This window comes from Rhinolophus sinicus, linkage group LG06, assembly GCF_036562045.2.
Source record: "Rhinolophus sinicus isolate RSC01 linkage group LG06, ASM3656204v1, whole genome shotgun sequence".
Taxonomy (NCBI): domain Eukaryota; kingdom Metazoa; phylum Chordata; class Mammalia; order Chiroptera; family Rhinolophidae; genus Rhinolophus; species Rhinolophus sinicus.
Genome location: NC_133756.1, coordinates 30445942 through 30468971, shown reverse-complemented (window position 1 = coordinate 30468971; position 23030 = coordinate 30445942). Strand labels below are relative to the sequence as shown.

Sequence of the window (23030 nt, the reverse complement as noted above, 5' to 3'; positions counted from 1 at the left end):
CGCAGCCCACCATCCCTTGCAGGATTCGAGGAGTTGAACCGGCAATTTTGTGGTTGAGAGCCCACTGGCCCATGTGGAAATTGAACTGGCAGCCTTCGGAGTTAGAAGCACGGAGCTCCAACCACCTAAACCACCGGGCCGCCCGGCCCCCAATGTTATGTCTTTATAAGTCACCTTTCCACATTGAAACATGGAATCTCCATAAAATAAGTTAATATTTGGCTTTCAGAGCAACATTATCATTTGCCTTCATTATAAATAAACAACTCATTTGAACCAATGATTTTTCAAATGAAAGGATTAAAATAATCTCATTAAAACCAAAACAAAGGCATTTTATGTTCTCACATCTTTATTAAAGTATTTCTGTTATAATCCTGGCTTAATAACTCCTGTACTTTTATATCACAAATTTGCCTTTAAGTAACACATAATACACTTTAAGGCAGATTTACCTTAGAAATGGCCTCAGCTTCTAAACACCACTACAGTGATTTATACACATAAGAAAATCACATAGATCATCTACTGATATCTTTCTTGGTACTTATCTTTAGATCTAAAAACTGCATAGTAAATAGAGTTCCCATAAAATTTTATTTTTGAGATAGGAAATACACACTATTCCTACCTTAATATTGCCTTTCTCTGATCTGATTGGATGCTATTATTATTAATAACATAACCTTGAAATTTGTGGAAAAAAACCAATACTTTATATTCACTTCTCAGAGAAGATTCAACAGCAAGAAAAATGAGGAGCCATTATAAAATCATACTGCTAAGTATTACCAAAACTCACAATTCTGCTTACATAATTGTATGCATATCACAGCTAACAATTACTATTTAACATATCAAGATACATACAAAAGTATCCTTTGGTTGCATTAATATCAGGAGGCTAGGCAGCATGGAAGATTCATTCTCTGGTCTTCTTGCCATTAGTATAAACTGAAGCTTTTGCAACTATTTGGTAATCCCGATTTTGGGGCCTATATCACAAAACCTTCATGAGACTAGTGGCCTCCGGTGGAAGAATTTGAAGACTGGAAGGCTTGCAGTTAAGGTAGAGTTATCATTAGACGATCTCAGCGAAATAGGAATGCAGACAGAATCATCTGTCATTTATTAGAAATCAAGATTCATTAAATCACTTCTCTTTCAGAAAAATATCTTTAAAACTTGTATATTTTCAAACGTTCTTTTTTTAAAGAACATATAAAATTAAGCTATTTGTGAAAATAAATCAGTTTCAAGTATACTTGTTTCTTTTCCTTTTTCCTGCTTCAAGTTCTTCTCATCAAGCACAAATGTCCTCATCTTCTAAAGCAAGACAAACTCTTCTGCGCTAAATCTTTGTAATCCTTTCTTTTCATCCACTGAGAAAAGGTCTTCTTCATTGGTTGTAGTAGATGTAAAATCATAGTCTCTGGAATGACCATTTACAAAAGTAAATAAGGGATATTTCTCTTTAGAAGAAATTTTCAGCATCTGTAACAGAAAGTACAGAAGAATCTCTTATTGAATGCAATAGTGCACAGTAGGACCGGATGATGAAATCTAATGTTTCAGCCCTGAATCGCTCAATAGCTTTTCTCATTTACATTTATCCAGTGCAATTGCTTTACTGTCCTAGCTAAAAGACAAAAAGTTGGTCAGCATTGTATAATTTATTTACAGCTAAATACCTGCTTCTTCATTAGGACTAGACCATCAAAAATTAAGTGGATACATGTCATTCCAGTATCATCATACATGACGAATATTTACATTTGTCAAAACCCATGTAAATGTATAACACCAAGAGTGAGCCCTAATGTAAGCTACACACTCTGGGTGATAATGATGTGTCAATGTAGGTTCATCAATTGTAACAAATGTCTGGTGGGGATGTTGATAGTGAGAGAAGGGAGTATATGAAAACTTTCTGTATTTTCCACTCAATTTTGCTATGAACCTACAACTATTCTAAAAATAACATCTATTAAAATATATACATACTGAAGGACAATTGACCTGAACAGTCAGGTTAAGTGAAAACATATCAGTACATAATCATGGAGGGAGGAAATAATTTTAGGACAAATAAAAATGGAAATGCCAAAGGACGCTTTAGAAGTTATCTAACTCACTCTCATTCTATAAATGGGAAAATTGAGATCCAAAGGATTTAAATTACTTTCCCAAGATGACTTAATAACAACAGCAGCAACAACAAAAAGAGATAAATGAATAATGAATTATTGGGATATTAGAACTTAATGATTTATCAACACGTCTTTCATATACCTTTCACAGCTATAAGCACCATATCAAGAATGTTTTTCAGACTTTCTTATTAAAAAAATAACCATTTATTTGAAAATTTGATTCTGAAACTTTTATCAAAAATGAAAACTTTAGTTTTCTTTTTTATATTATAAGAAAAGATACACTGTCAAAACTTTAAAGTCCCTCTATAATGGATAATATAAAATCGACATGAAAAAAAGTCCAAATTAGGTTATCTACAGACGGTGCCAAAAATATGTATACACATTTTAAGAAAGGAAAACTGTATTAAAATTGTAATACTCAATGTATACTGATAATAAAGGATGAATACAAGTCACATTTGACTTCTGCAATTACAAAAGGTGCTCAAAGTGGTTACCATCAGAGTCCAGACACTTCTGATTATGGCAAACTACTACTTGAGCAATGTTGACCAAAGTGTCCACTTGTATATATTTTTTTCGGCATCCCCAGTATATGACATAGGAGTATTATCAAATGAGATATCATACCAAAAAATACAATATAATTATTTAATAACTTGGGGAAGTATTTATTATATGTTAAAAGAAAAAAACAGGATATAAAGTTATATATAAAAACTAAATTATGTTAAAATAATTTTAAATATGTATTTTTAAAAAACTAGAAGGAAATACAACAAAATATAAGTGATCTCTGAATGAAAGAATTAGTGATTTTTTTTATACTTCTATTTTCCAAACTTTCTAACATGTATTTCTTGAACAGCAAGAACTCTTTTTTTAGAATTTAAGATAACTAAATTTACTATCTTATAGTTGCTTTCCAAAAGGGGCTTTGGTGGTTTGCTCAACAATAACTTTAGAATAGGCAAGTCCTCTGTTCTATTTTAATAATATAGTCAGAGATACAGGAAACGGCTTTATTACCTAAAAGACAAATCATAGATTTCTTTTCCGAAGGACAAATATTTTATTACATTTTCCCTATGTACTAAGTTGACAGGTTTCAGAATTTACAAAGGAAAAAGCTGGTGAACATAAGGTAAACTATTTCTTCCATCATAATGCTAGCAGTTGTGAGAACAGAAATAGACCAGGAGATGAGCACTTCTCCCCAGGCCAGACCTTTTCCACTAGTCTGTGACAGCACGTATGTAAAACTACACCCAGTCCAGAGAAGGCTATACCTATGTGGTCTACATTCACCACAGTGGAGCTACATTGAATGTAGCGGCTAAGTTCTCAAGTCAGACCATAACAAAAAACAAAGATAGGTAAAATCAATATAATCAAAATCACCTTCAAAAAGCCTTTAATTTGTCTAAAGGGCACTATACAGAATTATGTGTATATAACCCTGTCAGTACCATGTACACATGTGTAATACAGTACAGAATATAGTAACGTACAGTATGTAATAGAGTACCACTGGAAAAATGCATTACCTGTTTTATTTTGAGTTCATGTAGTTGAGCTGAAGTTAGATGTACACGTGATGTTAACTTCACTCTCTCTCCTCACTAGTCAATCTTAAATCTGTAAAGTCTTACAGATTTAAGATTAAAAGCCGTAACCCAACTTTTACCCCTCACTATACTGAAAATACTCTCTTCTAGTCTGAAAATGAAAATGTCTTTTATTAGTGCTTATTCTCTTGATATTTCTATAGCAATCAATACTTCTGAGCATCTTTCCAAAAATATTTATTTCCCTTGATTTCTGTAACATTTTGCTTTCAGATTTCCTATTTTCAGACCTATTTCTTCTTTCTCCTTCATTGACTCCCCTTGTTCCTGCATTCCAAAATGCAGATATTAATCAATTATATTGATCCTTGACTCTATATATTCTATATTCTCTCTCTTAAAAATATTATCTACTCTCAGTTCCAACCATTTTTCTGTTAGGCTTTATTACCAGCCATGTTTTACAGATGAGAGAACTGAAATATTGAGGGGTTAAGTGACTTGTGCAAGTTCACACAGCTAGTGACTGACAGAGCCAGGGATTAAACTTAAGCAGCCTGGTTCTATTATATCCACTATATTATACCGCCTCCTCCAGTAAGTGGAGACGTGTTGCAACATCAACTCAAATTGATCATACCAAAATAAAATGATCATTTCTTCCTTCCAAAATTAGCGCCTTTCCAGTTTTCCCTATTTCTATCACAGGTAACATAATTTATATTAATTAGAAATCATTTTTGTTGCCAAATGACAAGCAAAAACAAAATAAAAAACAATAATGGCTTTAAGTAACAGAAATTGTTTTATCACATAAGAGAAAGTCTGACATTGCTACTTGAGTTTCTCAAAGTTTCTACAATTCCCTGGGCCTTTCCCTCATGATGAAATGCCAGGTGTTGAGTTTGCATTCCAGGCGGGGCAGTGGATGGAAGGGCAGTGATGGCATTGCATCCATATTTACCATTCCATCAGAAGAGCAAAAGCTTTCCCAGGAACTCCCAGCACACATCCACTTATATTTCACTAGCCAATCTGTATCTAAATACAAGACAGCCCAAGAAAAATGAGAATTTGGGTGGGCACGCTGTGATCCAAATAAAATCAGGATTCTCTTAGCAAAAAAGAAAAGAGGTAGCTATTGGACACTGGTAGCACTTGCACTTGCACTTGCACTATTCAGAGAGAAGAACCACCATGAAAATAAAACAGGGCACTGTGGTAAGAAAGGTTTCTGCAGGTTGTGTGGTCAGAAAAGGCCAAGCTGAGGCCAGAATGACAGACAATAAGGAGTCATACAGCAGAGTTCTTGGAGAAGAGCACTCCAGGCAAAAAAACAGCTGGTACAAAGGCCTAGGACGCCAGCACGCGATGCACGTTCAAAGAACAGAAAGAAGGCCCGTGTGGCTCAGGGTAGAGGACAAGAGGAAGAGGGGTACACAGAAGCCAGATCACAGAGGCCCCAGTTCGCCGCATTAGCAAGTGATTTAAGTTCCATTGTTCCCTTCAACATTCCACCTAATCACTTTCTACCATAAATTTCCCATGACATTCTGCCTTAGTGTTTCTGCTCATGATGCTTCCATCACATAGCTGCCCTTCATATTTCCTTTCTGATTGCACAAACTCTATCAGTCCTTAAAGTTTCAGACAAAGTTCCACTGATCAGTACGTTGGTCCACTGTGATTACTCCTTTCTCCAAAGTCCTATAGATTTTTCTAGTGTAGTGTAAGGATTACAAACATGGACTGTGGAACTTCATCTCAGACAAAATCTGGCTGATACTTATAAACTGTGTGATCCTGGACAAGTTACTTAACCTGACTTTCATTTTCCTTCGCTGTAAAATGTCACTATTATAGCCTCTATTTCACAGAGTTGCTATGAGGATTAAGTCAGGTAATACATGTAAAGTAACTAGAAGATTGGCTGGCATCTTACATATTGGCTATTATCACTATTGATATTATTGTCATAATATTAGTCTTCTGGCATTTTTAATATACTTTTGTAGTGTCATTTTAGTATCCATTTCATGTCTTCCCAACTAAATTTTAAGTCCCTGAAGATTTTAAAAGAAATCAGAGTTGCTATCATCAAATCCCAGAGGTAAAAAAAAAAACCTATGAAAGAAAAATATTCTTCAGATTTCACTTGGAGAATACAGAACTAGATGGAGGGGAAATATAATCATGAACATAGACCTGAAACACTCAAGTGTTTTCAAAAAGACATTTTAGCAAAATAGCGATGGGTATGGGAAATTATGTGTCATTGGAGAAAATGGGAATTTTGCCCCAGAAGAGGAAGCCAACTTATTCTCTTACTCTAGGAAACAAAGGAGTAAAAGTTACATGGAGGCTGATTCCAACTCAATATAGGAAAAGCTTCTTTAACGATAAGAGTCTGTACAAAAATGGGGAAAAAAACCTCCAAGGGAAATAATTAGATCACCATTACCTGAAATAAAGATTAGATAGTCAACTGTCTGGACCATGGGTTGATGTATAAATAGGAGACTGTATAGAATAATGCTTATGAGCACATATTCTCAAGCTAAAACTGCCTGAGGTTTGAATCTCAGCCCTGCCACTTATTTATTAGTCGTGACTTTTATGAATGTTACTGAACCTTTGTAAGTGTAAGATTCCTCATCTATAAAATGAAGATACCTACTTACTTCAACAATCTTGTGTGGATTAAATGAGGTAACATATATAATGTGCTTAGCACAGTATGAAAAGGACTCAACAAATGTTAGCCTTGGATTGAATAACCTCTAAGATCTCTTGAATCTCTAGGACTCAATGGCTGTAATATAAATTGTGTTCTGTAGCTATAGGACAACTGGCCACGTGTAAATATTTTTTCATGTGTTGATATCCATTCCATAACGAAATGATTAACTTCCTAATACATTTTTATTGGAGATTTTTCTGGCCTTCAATGCCAGCATTAGGTAGTAAGTTGATCATTCAACAGGGGTATTTTATTTGATCATCATTAGGCTGGTAACAAGCGAAAAAAAGAGGAAGAAAAGGGGTATGAGATAAGATAAAAAAAATAACATCAGGCCCTTTACAAGACAGCCGTGCAGAGGAGATATAATCTAAGTTCAGGGCCTAGGAGGGATGTGTGTTGGAAGGAAACCTGTGAAAGATGAGCAAGTTCATCCTGCAGTCCTTGGAGAGGAACAGTACATAAAGGCACAAAAACAGGAGTGAGACACAAACTGAAAACAAGGAAAGTGATTGAAAGCCTGCATATAGACTCAATTCCCAGGTCCCTCCTTGTAACCACTACCCCTGTTCACTGCCCACCAGTCATCCTACACACAGGAAAATAAAGATTTATTCTTTGGAAAACAACAAATAAAGCTATAAACTCCAGCACAGCAGGCACAGTGATGACTACAGAAGATTAGGAATTAAGTGACAGTCTAAAATACTAAACTGTAGGGCCCTCAACATCCTTCACTCCCTATTCCTGGAGCACCAGCAGGCAACATACATTCTACAGGCAGATGGAAGAACCTTTCTCTGAAAAAATTAAGCAACGCTAGAGGAAAGATCACCATTTACTAAGATTTGGGGGTCACCCAATGAAAAGGCAAGTTCACCAGCTAAAAAGCTCAACACAGAACTTTTACTCAGCTTTTCAGTGCCTCACAGAACCTCTACTCAGCTTCTCAGTCCCTCACTCAAATATAAACAGACACAGATGACCAGCCATTTGAGGGAAAGCATCTAATGGAAAACTGGAAGATTAAAACAAAATTTTTAAAAAAGCGAGTCCATAAACATAAATGGTAAAAGGAGAAGTAAACGTCAAAATGACTATAATTAATTTCCTTGGGGAGAAGGGGAAACAATGAATTCATTAAAAAAAGAAGAGAATACTATGAAAAAGAATAATAGAAAAATAAAAATAACTCCTAGAAGTTTAAATATCATAATTGAAATTTAAGAACAATAGAAGAGTTATAAGATAAAGTAGAGGAAATCTCCCAGTACAAAATAAAAAGGGACGTGAAAAACAGAAGAAAAAAGGAAAATTAGAGGAACAATTCAGAAGGTCCAACAGCTGTATAATAAGAGTTCCAGAAAGAAAGAAGAAAACAAGAGGAAATAATATTGGCTTTTTGTTTTTTTCAATTTAAAGAAAACTTCCCAAAATGGAAGGAAACAGGACAACTGATGAAAAAGAATGCAAACCAAGACACATAATGAAGTTTCAGAATACTAGGTACAGATAATAGCTAACACTTTATATAGTACCTACTATAAATCAGACATTCACTTAGTAAATCATTTACTCCTCATAGTGAGGCCACAGAGCGAGGTAGCTATTAATTTTCATTGCATAAGAAAACTAATGTACAAAGAGGTTGAGGAATGCGGCCAAGGGTATGAATGGGGTGGTGGAAATGGAATTCAAACCCAAAACCTTTGAGAGAGGAAAAATGTTCACATTCAGAGGAAAAGAATTCAGAATGACATCAAACTTCTCAACAGCAACACTAGATGCTAGAAGGAAGCAGAACTGGGGCGATAATCCTAAGGAAGCTAGGATGGTGGATGAGGGTAATACTGGTAAGTGGTAAGAAGTTACCAAATTCTAAATATATTCTGAAGGAGAGATGATGGAATTTGCTGATGAATTGGACATGGAGTAAGACATAGAGCAAGGTATCCGGATTGAGTACTGAGTTTTAAGACCTGAGTCCATGGAAAAATGGAGTTGCATTTAGAGAGTAACTAAATTATTTTCACTTGGTTTACTTTATTTTACTTTTATAATTTACTTTAATAACAACATTTCTTTGTATGGATATAAGCTAAAACTATGCTCCTTTCTATAAACAGTACTCCTGTGGTAAAATTCCAATGAAATATAGAAATAAAACTAATTTTATGTTGCTTTTTAAAATGGGGCTTTATAATTTTATAGTCACATCTTACAACTTAAAAATAGCTAAAACAAGTATTTTGTAAATATAATTATTTAGAGGGCCAGGATGAGATTAATCCTGCCACCAAGAACAATTATAAGAAACAAATAAAGTAGGAAAAGCCAGCAACTATTGGAAAGCACCTGAGAGCAACCAAAACAAGCTCATCTTAAGAAGTGAAAAATCTTAGAGAGGTACAAACATCAAGAAATAATAAAGGCCAGAAGACAATGGAGTAAACACCTTTTATTCCACTGTACTGAACAAAACAACTGCTAAGATAGAATTCTACTCAGTGAAAACATCCTTCAACAATAAAGGCAAGCTTTTCCTCTTCCCTTCCCTTCACAAACAATTCATTTCTAAAGCCACTAGATGAGGCTAGAGAAAAAAAAGCATCCATGGGGTAGGAAAGTCATTCTGGTCTACTGGGTGTGTGGAAGCCAGATTGGAACCACCTTAATCAAGTGATCAAAGTTAACATAACCAATAAAGGGACACATTGAAATCATGTGCCAACCACCAGGGTGCAGTAAGAACATAGAGCAGCACTGCTGTGATATATGTGACAAAGCTACATAACCTGAAAATATAATGAGGAAACATCAGACAAACCCAAACCGAGGGGACATGCTACAAAAATTTCCACAGTATCTTGTAAAAAACAAAACAAAACAAAAAACCCTAAAGTGTCCTGTAATCTTCAACAATATCAAGGTCATATGAAAGTCAAGGAAAGATGAGGAACTGGTCTAGATTTAAAAAGGATTCAAGATTAATAAACACAACATATTTATTCTGAATGGGATCCTCTTGCTATGCAGAGCATTACTGGGACAATTAGAAAAACGTGACTAGCTTCTGATGATTACGTGGTGATTATATACAGGGCTACTTTCCTGGTTTTGACAGTTGTATTGTAGTTAGGTAGGAGAATGTCTTTGTAGGACCTGCACACTCAGTTATTCAAGGGTGATGGGCATCAGGTTGGCAACTTACTCAAAGGGCTCAGGACAAAAAATTATTTGTACTCTATTTACAACTCTCTGGTAAGGTTGTAATTATTTTAATTCTTTTAATGAAGGCAAAATAAAGATGTATTCAAACAAACAAAAATAGAAAATCTATCACCAGAAAACAGCAATAGAAGAAATAGTAAAGGAAGTTCTTCTGAGAGAAGAAAAATGATCCCAGAATGAAGCAGAGTAATATAAAAAAGAATAAATGACATCAGAAAGGGTAATATTGACTGTTTAAAACACAATGCCTCGTGGAATTTAAAATATATGTAGGATTAAAATATGTTCCAACAAAGCACAAAAAATAGACTTTAAGAAAAGAAATATTACTAAAGTTAGACAGTCATACAATTATAAAAGAAGTCAATTCAATAAGAAGACCAAACAAACCCAAACTTGTATATAACTAATAACAGTCTCAAAATACATATAACAAAAAGAGAACTTAAAGGAGAAATGGACAACCTACAATCACAATTGGTAACTTTTTATCACATATATACCATGCAGGAACCAAAAAAAGGAACACAAAAGTAACAACATGATTTAACTACTTAGAGACATTGAGGGAGGGAGAGAGAGGAAGAGAGCTTTGAGCTACATCAGGCAGTGTGACCCAAACAGGCAAAACAGTGCTGTGTACTTTATATTCCACTGGGGAAGACAGATAATAATAAACGTAATAGATAAGTAAATTGTACAGTGTATTAGAAAGTAATAAGTGCTAAGGAAAAAGGAAAAAGACAAAGTAAGAGGGAATGGTGGGGAAGACTGCATTTTTAAACAAAATGGTCCAATTAGGCCTCACTGAGGAGAAGACATCTAAGCCAAGAGTGAAAGGAGGTGAAGGCGTCAGCCAGGCTGATACCTGAGGGAAGAGCATCCCAGTCTGGTGCAGCGGCTCTACGACAGGAGTCTGCCTGCTGGGTTAGTGGATCTGCACGGAGGCCTACATGGTGAAAGCACAATGAGAGCGAGGCAAAATGGGAGATGAGAGGTTGAGATAAGGGGGAAGGGCATGGAGACACAGATCCTCCACGGCCTTGGAAAATATGGTGAGAACTTCGTAACTTTTAAGTAAACTGGGAAGTCAAGGCAGGTTTTTAGGAGAGGAATGGTATGATTCCATTTATGTTTTAAAAGGATTATCTGGGCTGCTACATTGAGAATAGGTTGCAGAGGGGCTTAGAAACTAATTAGGAGGCCACTGTAGTCATGACGGTGGCTCAGACCAGGATAATAGCAGGGGAGGCATGAAAAGTGGTCTGATTCTAGATGTACTTTGAACATATAATTGGTTATGGGATACGAGAGACACAAAGAAAGTAGGGATCACTCTAAAGCTTTGGGCCTGAGCAGCTAGGACAAAACTGCCCTCAAATGAGATGAGGAAAACTATGAATGGAACAGGTTTAAAAAGAAAATCAGAAATTTGGTTTTGGATATGCACATCACATACAAAGAGTGTTGAATGGCAGTTGGACATATAAAATCTATAGTTTGGAAGAGAGGTTTGGGGTAATGATCTTGGTTTTAATTGATTTACAATTGATATTTAAAGCTATGGGACTAGATGAGCTAGGTCACCAAGATAAAGAAGACATGAGAACCAAAGACTAAGCCCTGGGGTAGTTCAACATTAAGAGGTTGGGGAGAAGAGCAGGCAAAGGAGACTTGGGAAGGAATAACTAGCAAAGAATGAGAAAAACCAAGACAGTTTTGCTCCTGAAAGCCAAATGAAGAAGGTGTAAGAAAGGTGCAGGGGACTTTCATCTATGTGAGATGCTAATGTCAGGATGAGTAAGAGGAAGACTAAGAAATGACCAAGGGACTTAGCAATGTGGGGTCATCAGTGACCCTGAAAAGGAGTTTTGCTCAAATGGTAGGGGTGAGATCACTCAAATATCTGTTGATTAAATTAATTTTTTGATCAACATATAAGGCTTCTGCCCTCAAGTAGTATATAGTTCAAGAGGGGAATAAGACGAGAGACATCTATTACCTTGACTATGATAAGCATCCACCATAGAAATAGAAATAAATTGATAGGGGAAGGAAGGGTGTTGAAATGAGAAGGATGTCTCATCCAAATCAAAGTTCTTTATTGTGATGGTGCTATTTAATTTGGGCCTGAAAGTTTAGGCTTAATTTCTGTTGGCTTCGGGAGAAGGAAGTGTACTTCAAGCAGAGGAAGTAAGAAGAGGAAAGGTACCAGAAGAGAAAAATGTAGAGCTTGTCTAGAGAATGGCAAATAGTCCAATTTGGTAGGTGCCAAGGATACATCGAGGGCAGAATTTCTGTCCTCTGACTGCCTGAATCTCTAGGGGTGTGTCCCGGAAGGGAGTCTGCATTTCTAATGAGCCTCCCAAGTAACCTTGCACATCAAATCTGAGAACCACTGCTGATGTTGTTGGGTGGCACTGGGACAAATACTTTAATACTTATGAGTGTATGTTTATATTCATATTAGAAAAATATAATGGTAATACCATACATGTAGTTTCCTATTTATTACTGATTTGGACAAGGCTATTTAAGTTAAAAATGATGAAAAGAAAATATTCATTAATCATAACTGAGACAGCATACATAGCAAAGATAATGAAGGATGTATATAAATGTCCAAGGCTTGAGAAACACTGCTGTAGGAACTAGTGAAGGAGGAAGCTAGAAAAGAGGTTGGAATAATATTTGAAAGTCTTGAATGCCAAGCTGAAGAAGTTTGTACTTTAACAGTATACTGATTTTATTAATTTCAAGCACACAAAAATACAAAGAATAACATAAAAATACCCATGTGCTACCACTGAGCTTAAGGAAAAAAATTACATATGTAATTGAAATTTACAGGTGGCCAGATGGCTCAGTTGGGTAGAGCGCGAGCTCTTAACAACAAGGTTGCTGGTTCAATTCCCCCATGTGATAGTGGGGTGCAATCCCTGCAACTAAGATTGAAAATGGTGACTGGACTAGGAGCTGAGCTGCACCCTCCAAAACTAGATCGAGGGACAACAACTTGGAGCTGATGGGCCCTGGAAAAACACACTATTCTCAAATATTCCCCAATAAAAAATTTTTAAAATACAAAACAAAAAACACTGGATTCATTAATAAAGTTTAAAAAAAAAAGTAAAGATTATGTCTTGGTCATTTTATGCTTTCAATATGATAGTTACTCAGATCCTTGCTGAACTGAGTTCTGCTAAAATTGAATTAATTTAACAATTTTTATTAACAGTTTAAAAATCACGTATTTAAGACTTTAGAATATTCATTCATATAGCATTACAAATTAAACATTAGAATCTACACTATCTAGCTTCATTTTCAAAATAAGAAAACTCAAAATACATCCTTATCTACAAACAAGTAATTTTAAGTTGTTTTCATTTTTAAAGAGAAAAAAAGAACTGTTTTACTAAAAATGTCAAATTCATTTTTTTTTAGGAAGCAAAGGAAAACTGCTTAATTTACAACCTTCCAAGCACTAGTTAATGATCAAGTTATTAATTGACAAAGTGAGTTTTTGATACTGCTGCAAAAAGCTATCAACTTAAGAACACTTTTATTAAAGCAAAGTTAATTGACTCTGGCAAAATTCTCAGTATTTCCAAATGATATTTCAATATTGTTTCTCTTTGCTTTCATATTGCATATTACTCTGATGCATCAAGAGCAATGATTTCTAAGTAGTTTTCCAATGTAAAAATCATAACTATCAATGTAAAAACCACAAAACCATCTGTTTTTAATCAGAAAATATCAACATGCAACTCATTTGCGAATCTTGTTTTTTCAACTTGGTTATAATAACTTGTTTCTATTCCAGGAGTAGACCACTTTACTGTTCTAAATAGACTTATTTTAACCTAGATAGAAAATAAATTAATAGAAGCAGAAAAAATGGAACTTTTTAATGGAAAATATTCATCAGTATCTATATTACAACATCACTTAGATTTGTATATTTTAGCACATCCATAATATTTTATAAGGACACAGAATTATCAAACTAAAATATACAACTATTACTAATTTTAAGTAATAAAAGAGGAGGAAAGAAGAGGATACATATTTTGTTATGTTCACTTGCCCTTCCAGGTTGAGAAAGACGACAACTGTGAGAAATGAAGAATAAAGGAAGGTTCTCATATATCTCCTTTTCTCCTCATTCATTTTTCTGCCATGGTTCTGTTAAATTTCCTCTTTTAGGTCAAGTAAACTAAACCTAGCTTATACGAAACTTTTTATTTAACTTTTTCATTTTATTTTTGCATTATAAAAATCAAATTTCAACCCACTATGTCTATTTTCCTGAAAAAATTAACTGTAAGTAAAGTAGTCGTAAGGTACTATTATCTTTGAGCTCAAGTTTAAAATTCCCAAAAGTGATTCTAGTACTGGTTTTACTTACCCATAAAATGGTAACCTATAGCTATTGTTACTAATAAACCAGCCCATCCAGTTATGCTTACTTCCCAAATAAGTTATCTTTTTGACTTTCTAAAGCACTAAAAATATAGACAATCCTTGAGGCTCTATAAATGTTTCAGCAGTACTGTACTCAAGGAGCAGAAAAACGCAGAAGTTTAAAGATAATGAGAAGGAGTTAAATAAACCTATTTCAAAGATCCTATAAGTACAATAGATCAGATTAGACAAGCTTATTGGAAGGTAACAACACAGCTCATTTGATAAAGCAGTTCTGAGAAATCCAAAAATACCATTTTTCTTTTTAAAAAAATCAAAGAAGCACTTGAACTAACAAGAAATAATGCACAATTTGGCTTGATCAAATACTTCATTAATTTTTTTTTCTACCCCCTAAGGTACTGCCCTTTTAAAATCTTCTTCAAATAAAATATAACCAAATTGCTTGCCCATATAACGTAATGCCTTTGCAAAGGGATTTTTATTTCAACAGTGCCACCTAGTGGACCAATCAATACTCTCAACTGGTCACTACTACCTAGTTGGTTTCATCAGTATCAGAGGCTAGGAATCCCCAAATAGTTTCATTTTCTCCTTCACAATATTCCTAATATTAACACCCAAAGGGCAACTTAACAAATGTATCATAATTTACAGATCTTTGTCTTTTTATAGGCTATCTCTAATAAAAATTAGGTCATTTACAAACATTATTATAATATTTTAAATAACAGTACCTTAGTGATTTCTTCAGAAGCTCGTTTGAAGTCCTGAACATTTCGACAGTAAAATCCTATTGTACAGCTAGGATCCATTTTTCGAAATGACATCTTTTTGGGAGAAGGGCAGTGGAATGTCTGTAATTTTAAAAGTTCTTTAGGATTAATTTATTTTTATTTGATGTACATAAGTACTTACAAGATTACTTCATTTAAAATTTGCCATCTAGCTTTTTTCAAAACTATAAACATGTTTTTCAAATAGTGTTTTAGCCTATCCAATGCAGATGGGCCTTCCTGCTTTCCAAAGCTGTAAAATATGACAGCCAGCACCGGGTATATTCAATTAATCAAACATCCACCTTATGTGACATTAGTGCCATTCTGTAAAAGAGTATGTGTCAAAGTAGTATGCATTTCTAACACTTGTAGAAAGGAAGAAAAATGTGCCACTGAAAGAGATGAATAAGCTAATACAAGGTTTAGAATCAAGTTAGCCATTTCGATGAAAGTACAATTAAGTCCGTTTTGTTAAAATTTTTTTAATGTGTTTAATAAGGATATTATGACTTTTTAAACAAATAGACAGATTCATGTAAATGTTCCACAGTGAAAATTTTGTTAAAAATTTTTTAGTGTGTTTAATAAGGATATTATGACTTTTTAAACAAATAGACAGATTCATGTAAATGTTCCACAGTGAAAAGAAGTCAACTTGAGAGTTTTGGCAATTGACACAATTAGTACATAACTGCACATTCTTCCAACCCACTCTTCTACTGCACATTAAGTTCATGTTTATTCCCAAACAGGACACAAGTGAAAACTGCTCTATTATGGTCCTTGCTCTCCTTACCTTCCCTCCTGTCCCTTTAGTTCTCTTTTCTCAAGTGGTCACAGCGCCACAGATGTAAATGGGCTGGGGGGGCAGTTCTAGTCTCTACCCTTGCTACTGGGATATGGCTATGAGTAGAGTATGAATCTTTAGACAATACAAAAGTAAGAAAAGCGCAGAATACAAAGCTAATGATTCCAATCGTTTTTTTCTTCACTACCACAATCTGGTACTTTGTTTTAAATATTTTTTTTTTTTTTTTTTTTTTTTACTCTTTGAATGCTCATAGATCTTGTCCCTAAAAATCACTGATGCTACCAAGTCTTTTTTGTACGTATAAAAGAAAAGATGTTTATGGACAAAAGGAGAGCCATAACAATATATATTCATATTTGTTTATATTTGCATAAATTCTGTAAGGATATACAAAAATTAACAAGTTTAAGGGAGAGGAATAAAACTGGCAGATGGGAGACAGGTGTGGGAAATTCTTTGCTGTATAGTTTATATTTTCGGATTAAAGAACAAGCTCAATTAAGAAACAATCTTGGGGTGGCCAGTTAGCTCAGTTGGTTAGAGCGAGGTGCTAATAACACCAAGGCTGCCAGTTTGATCCCCGCATGGGCCACTGTGAGCTGCACCCTCCTTAAAAAAAGAAAAACAATCTAGGCTGAATTTGAACTTAAAAAGTTAAAATTTCTCTATATTTGGTGCCTAAAACTAAGGGATTTTCACTTGAAACTACCTGTCAAGATATGGGAAAATGCAGGCTTTCCCATTTGCTGTGTTTTGGTGAATCAATCAAAATCATCTTTTCTCTCCCTGTATGTCCTACTGATCCACTTAGTATCCCATATTAACATCAGAGGGTATGCAACATGCATACGTCCAAGCCGCTTCTTATTCCCTTATGGATAGTTCAATTACACATAAGATTCAAATCCAACATCATAGACCAAACAAATGTGTTTTCAAAACTATGACTTCTACTAAATGCTTAGCTAACACTTACTTTATATAGTGAGATCCAACTAGCTAAACTGGAACCTCCAGGGTATCAGTCAACACAAGTATTGTCTTAGTTGAACTTTTTCTAACATTGCTTCATCTGTTTTGTTTATAAGGGGATATTAAAAACAGATCTAGAAAGGCATAGAAGAGCTAAGTAAACTTGTTAGTTAACAATATATAGGAGTATACTGGTCTATAAGGCACAGAGCTCGCTAGGTTAATGTTTCCAAAAATTATTCTTTATACAAGGTATCTAAAAACAGTCATTTGCCCAACTCCTTCCCAAGCCAATAAAAAGGAATATTTATTTAGTTTTTTACTCCTGGGGGATAAGAAAGAAGGGTCAAAAGTTTGTACAAGGTCCAAAAAAATATTTTTTAACTCATGTACAAGGGCGCCCTATATTGTTCTAAAGTATTGCTTAAAGTTTTCATGTAAGAAACAATGAGAATAAACCAGAATATGCTTTGCAGTATTCCACTGTATTGCTTCAATTATCATAGATGGTAATGCAAACTTACTAAATTGTTATTCATGATTGTTTTGGTATCTACAAAGAACTTTTTTAACTATTCACAAAAACATAGATATAAATCTTTGATCACTGAAAACTGAAATTGTTATTGGGTGTTACGAACAAGGATTCATGCTACAGAGGCATATGATATCATTTAAACTTAAAATTATATTCCTTTGTTCACCCATGAATATTCTGAATTCAAACCAACATTAATTTATAATTCAGAATCACTTCCAAATATTATCCCAAGTGGTATTACTAGGCTATGGTCAGTTTGTGATCATTCTTTGAGCTATGCACTTACGATTTCTTTTTTAATTTTGAAAATTCTAATTATTGGTAAGGCTAGCAGTTTCTAATTCACACCCACATTTTAGGGAGAGCTCACTAGATACAAATCTGTGACAATGAAACATACTTCTGAGAGAACTGGTCAAAGTGAGTGAATTCTCCTTTATTTCATGTTTCAAAACTATTCATTGCCTTAACAATAGTTACTACGCACCTATATTAAATGCTAGGCAGGGCTCTAAGCCTATTATTTGGAATAGTGGATTCTATGACCTAAACATACAAACATAATGAAATACTTTTAGGTGTGGCAATTTACATGAAGCTTCCTTAGTTAAAGAATCCCTTACTAATAAGCACTTCCTACTATTAATAACTGCAGTTCACATGTGTAATTCATAAAGGGTACATCTTTCACTGATGAATTCACTCATCCATCTATCTAATCACATCACATCATTCTAATAGCTTTAAGGCGACTAGTCTCTGAATTTACTAGGATTAAATTCACTAGATTAAAATAGTCACCACTGTATGAACTTTCTAAAACCAGAAACTTGAAATTAGGGGCCCAGGAATTAGAACAGACTAACATGTCTGCTAATGAGTCTTATCTTATTAATAGAATATTAATATTACAGTAATAGAATATTATCTTAATACTAGAATAGAATTTGGTATTTGTAGGAGTTAAAACTGGTCATTCTCAAAGTATCACATAAATAACATGAAGCAATAGTCTCTGGTTTATGAAATCTTAACTTATTAAATGCATACACACACACAAATAAAAACATATTTTATATACGTATATAAACACATATATACTTTATAGAGTTGAAATATATATATTCACTAGTCCTCTCAGCCTAACAGTTACAACTCTGCCTGTCCTAACCATTGACAATGCGGGTTGCAAGTCAACGTGCCCTCATTGCTAAGGCCTATTAGAGTTCTTCTTCTCATTCCCTTCTAATTTCATGTTGTCCTTTCATGACTTTTCCTTTAAGGTTGTTCACGCTGCATCTTTGAACTCCATTCTCTATCTGAAAATCATAGAGTATGAGTTTACACATTATAATATGTCCTTGCATTAAACCATAAGCTCTATTCCTCAATCTGGACCAAGGATTGCCCTGGCATATCCCCACTGCTCAATTTATGATGTAAATATGACTGCATACTTACATTCACTTCACAGTATTAAAAACTCAGTGGAGATAACTAAAGATGAGGAAGATTATCTTAAAAGTATAGGAATCCAATAGTATATATATACTAATATTTTTATAGGAAAATGTCACAAGAATTAAAAATTAATACAAATGTATATAATCAAAGCATTTGCAACTACAGATAAGAAAAAGTTCAAGAGGACTCTAGAGTGCTTAGGACGGTATCTTGCACATAGAATGAGCTCAATAAATCATAGTTTAAAAAGAAAGAAATACCTTGGTCTGATTAGATTTCAAATTTTTAAATATTCAACTCTAGACATACAGGAATTCTATGCCAGAAGAACAACACAGGATATAACCTGCTAAATCTCTTCTTCAATCTCAAATATTCTGATATACTACTTTTAAAATTTTCTTAATCCTATTGGATTCAGGACGCTCACTTAAAATTATTCATAGCAATTGTTTACACAGAATCAGATAAAAGGTCTAAGATTTTAATTTCTCCATCGACTGACCAAAAGAAGTATTTATCCAAAAAAAAAAGTTGCTTTCAAAAATAATTTTAATAATTGAGGTATAAGGGTGGTTTTAGAATGTGCATATAATTCATTACATCAAACAACAGCAAATTTCAATAGCACATAAACACACAACCAATATAACAAGGCAAGGATGGTTAGTAATACAGGGTAGTTAAAAAATCTCCACTTGGAGCCTGTTAAGCTTAAAATATGATAAAAAGCAGAAAGTAAAATTATATTTCTGTACAAAGATAGATAACTTGCTATATTTTTTATATTATACTCTCATGGGAAAATAAATGATGCTATTCAATAAATAATCTGAGATAAATCCCTGATTTAAGAAAAATGAAAAATTGTCCAGAGGAATTACCCAGACAGGTTGAAGTAACTCTAGCAGCATCTTAAAAATGCAACATCTAAACCTACTTCCTTGGTGTCTCAATGCATAAGAAATAAATGCTTCTACGCATTTAATTTAAGAAGTTACCTAATTCCACCAAATTTTACTTTAGAAAGTCTCTTAAAATCAATTCTTCTTTTCCATTCTCACTACCACCACCCTACTTCAAGCTTTTATTGATTCACTTGTAAAGTGTTGCAACAACCTCCCAATAATGAATGGCAATCTTTCTAATATTGATTGTGTAGACATAACTGGGATATTAATTCACCTGGCATCTTGGTAGTCTCTCAAAATATCAGATAACTAGTCTCTCTCTACTGGCCAAAATAATGAACACCAGTAATCTTTTAATTTGCCTATTTTAGATAATACTAGAACACTATGAATAATTTTCCATCTGAATCTCAAGTATCTACTTTTTTTAAGGAGTCAAGTTGGCACATACACACTAGAAATGTAACTTAGACATAGGACTCAGCGTCACAAGACCACACCGCAGTAGAAAAAGAACTACAGTGTGGTTCACATAGCACAATTCTCTAGTACCTCCTGTGGCATCAATTAGTCAACTAGAAATATTTATTAAGGTTCACATGCAAGATACTATGAAGGAAGAAAGTAGAAAGCAAACCTGACCTTTAGCCTCAAGATGCTTGCACTTTCGTTGAGGTAATAGTTTACAAAAGATGCTACAATGTTTTACAATGTATCTTTCTGAATCAGATTTTAATCATGCAGTTGATGTTTTCATAATCTACCTGTGAAATACTATTAGATACTACTATTAGCTAGCAAGCTATTACTAAAAGTACTAAACCATACTTCGAACTTGTCAAGTAATCTATGCCACTCAAGTGATTTAAATTATTTTAAAACTCTATAAAAGCATCAACTGGGAAAACAAGAACCAAAACAATGTAATAATTATGTCTCATGCAAATTTTCTGAATTAAAATACTGGCTCACAAGATGACCAACACAAAGGAAAAGATGTTAAGAAATCAAAGCTAAAACAAGTATTGGAAACCCAACTAAGCTCTTAAAAACGTCTTAGCTAGAGGCTAAGATTTAATTACTATACAAAAGAATTACTTTAATTACTATGCAAAATAGTTTAGCAGATAGTCTTAAGTTACCTTATCATTCTAACCCAACTCCATCATCTTCTTTATTTTTCTTTTGTTTCCCCTTTATTTCTTTTTTAAAACATGCCTAACATTTTTATTCTTCAGTACTGTTCAGCTACATTATCTACAAAATTACTTGACGGCTTGATCATTTATTTTGGTAGGGCTGGGGTATCTAACAAGTTAGAGACAGAGATAAATGGAGAAGAAAGTATATCATAAATTAAAACTCAGCTACAAATTATTTAACCTTTGACCATGGTATGGGTTATGGTTTTACAAACTTGTAAAATATTGATTATTAACCTGTAGTTGTAATATCATAAAAGCATAGCTGCCTAACACATCTCTAAATAATCAGGGTTTGCATCATATGATAAGAAAACAGCTCTTAATCCATAGTACCTCAAGAGGGAAATCCTTTATGCTGACATCCACAAAAGATTGGCAGTAATGAGGATCCATGTAAATCAAACTGTCATCTACAAGGGCAAAACAGAAGACAAGTAATTCAAAAAACACCTTATTATTACACAGCTTACAATCCAATTTCTATGTAGAATAGCTGAAAAAAATCTGGGAGTAACAGCTTGCCAAACTGATATTCATTGACTGAAACATAGATTTGCACAGGACAGATTAACTTTTGCATAATCAAATATGCTTGTATAAGCAGAATTTTTATAAAGTGATGAGACTGTCATTTAATTTTTGGTGATAAAATTACTTTCACAAACACACAATTATATTCTACAGTTTGCACATGAAAAATGTATTGCACTACTTTATCCTGACAGGAAGAACATATTGCTTGTCATTTTATCATCAACTAGCACCACTAAACCTGGTAAAAAAGTAAATATGTAAATAGCAACTGCCAGAATGTGAAAGCAATGTCTTCTGAAGTTTAGTGAAACCAATAAATTATGCCTTGTTTATGCAATAACAGAAATTAAACATACATTTTACAGAATCCAATTACGTTGTGGACCAAATGACAAATGAGTGGTTATGGGAGGGCTGATGAATTTATAAGGTACTCATTTTGCTCTGTTAATCATCCTGCTTCCAGATGATCCCATATTAACTTTCTGACTTTTAAAAGAAAACAATGAGGAAATATATTTTACTAAATCACTAACCTTGAAATCCAGCAAAGTAATATGACTGTTTTGGTTTGCCACCAATAATTCCCACACAGTATTCAAGGCTTAAAATGCCCTGCCAAAGAAATTAAATCAGATTTGAGTCAGGAAATTAATGGTAATTATTCAAAACAACCAAATTTGTATTCCCAATATTAGTCATTCCCAAATTTTTCACCACCAGTTTTATTTGTATTACACTTGCCCTCCTGTTCTGAAATCCTTTGTCTATCAAACTACCCTCCCTCTTCTTTAAATCACTCAACATTAGCATGACTAAATCAAATATTCTGATCAGCATGTCACTCAACAACATTAAACAACTACTATACATCAGATATAGAGACAGACAACATTACCACATAAAGGCAATAAAATTCCTGCCAAAGCCCAACACCTGGCCTTTCAGTTGCTGGAGCAGCCTTACTGTGACCAATGTAGTATTCTCACCAGGCTTTTTGAAATGCTACAAATAGTTCTTTGAACTTGTTACTGTTTTCATTGAACCTTTGAGTCTTAGAATCCAAACTAAATACCATCTCGATGGCATTTTATTTGACAGATTTTTTTTTTATGCTACCTCATTTGGAATAAATATAAAGATTAATGAAAACATTTTAATCCAAGGAAAATAATAATTACTATTGTATTTAAAATTGATTTATTTTACTAATCATAAAATATCAGGGATACCTCAATAAATTATTTAGTATGCCCCTCAGCATCTATTCTAAGCAGAGCTCTATTTAAGCTGGGCCAAATAACTCTATACCTTTAAAAAAAGCATGTCATTAAAAACATGTCCAGTGGAATCAATTCATGTCTTGTCAATAGTTCTTGCATTCATTTTAGTATACATTGTTAGAAAACACTAATAATGATAAAGTGTATGTTATGAATCTTCCAAAGTATTAAACAATAGTTAAACTTTCCTTCTCATAAATGACAGGATGTTTTGAAATCCAGAAGATATAAAAATAAAGAATACATAAACAAATGCTTTTCATTCCTTTAACAAGTAATCAAACCATAGCCGTTTAAGCTTAATTATTTTTTTCAAAAGTAGTATGTGGTTGTTGTAATAACAACACACAATAAAAATTTCCCAACATCTCAATACTCAGAGCTCATCATAAGATCTGGGA

General features: G+C 33.8%; 1 protein-coding gene across 7 annotated transcripts in view; it reads right to left on the bottom strand.

The window, feature by feature from the left end:
- Window positions 1-334: 334 nt before the first annotated feature.
- Window positions 335-23030, bottom strand: part of ATG4C (autophagy related 4C cysteine peptidase) — a 64309-nt gene continuing 41613 nt past the window's right edge. For all 7 annotated transcript variants that reach the window (XM_019731427.2, XM_019731407.2, XM_074334838.1 and 4 more), the window contains 4 exons: window positions 21883-21961; window positions 21146-21222; window positions 14867-14986; window positions 335-1494 (listed from right to left, as the gene is read on the bottom strand). In XM_019731427.2, coding sequence (XP_019586986.2) covers window positions 1327-1494; window positions 14867-14986; window positions 21146-21222; window positions 21883-21961 — 444 coding nt within the window. In that variant the 3' untranslated portion in view covers window positions 335-1326. The remainder of the gene's footprint in view (window positions 1495-14866; window positions 14987-21145; window positions 21223-21882; window positions 21962-23030) is intronic.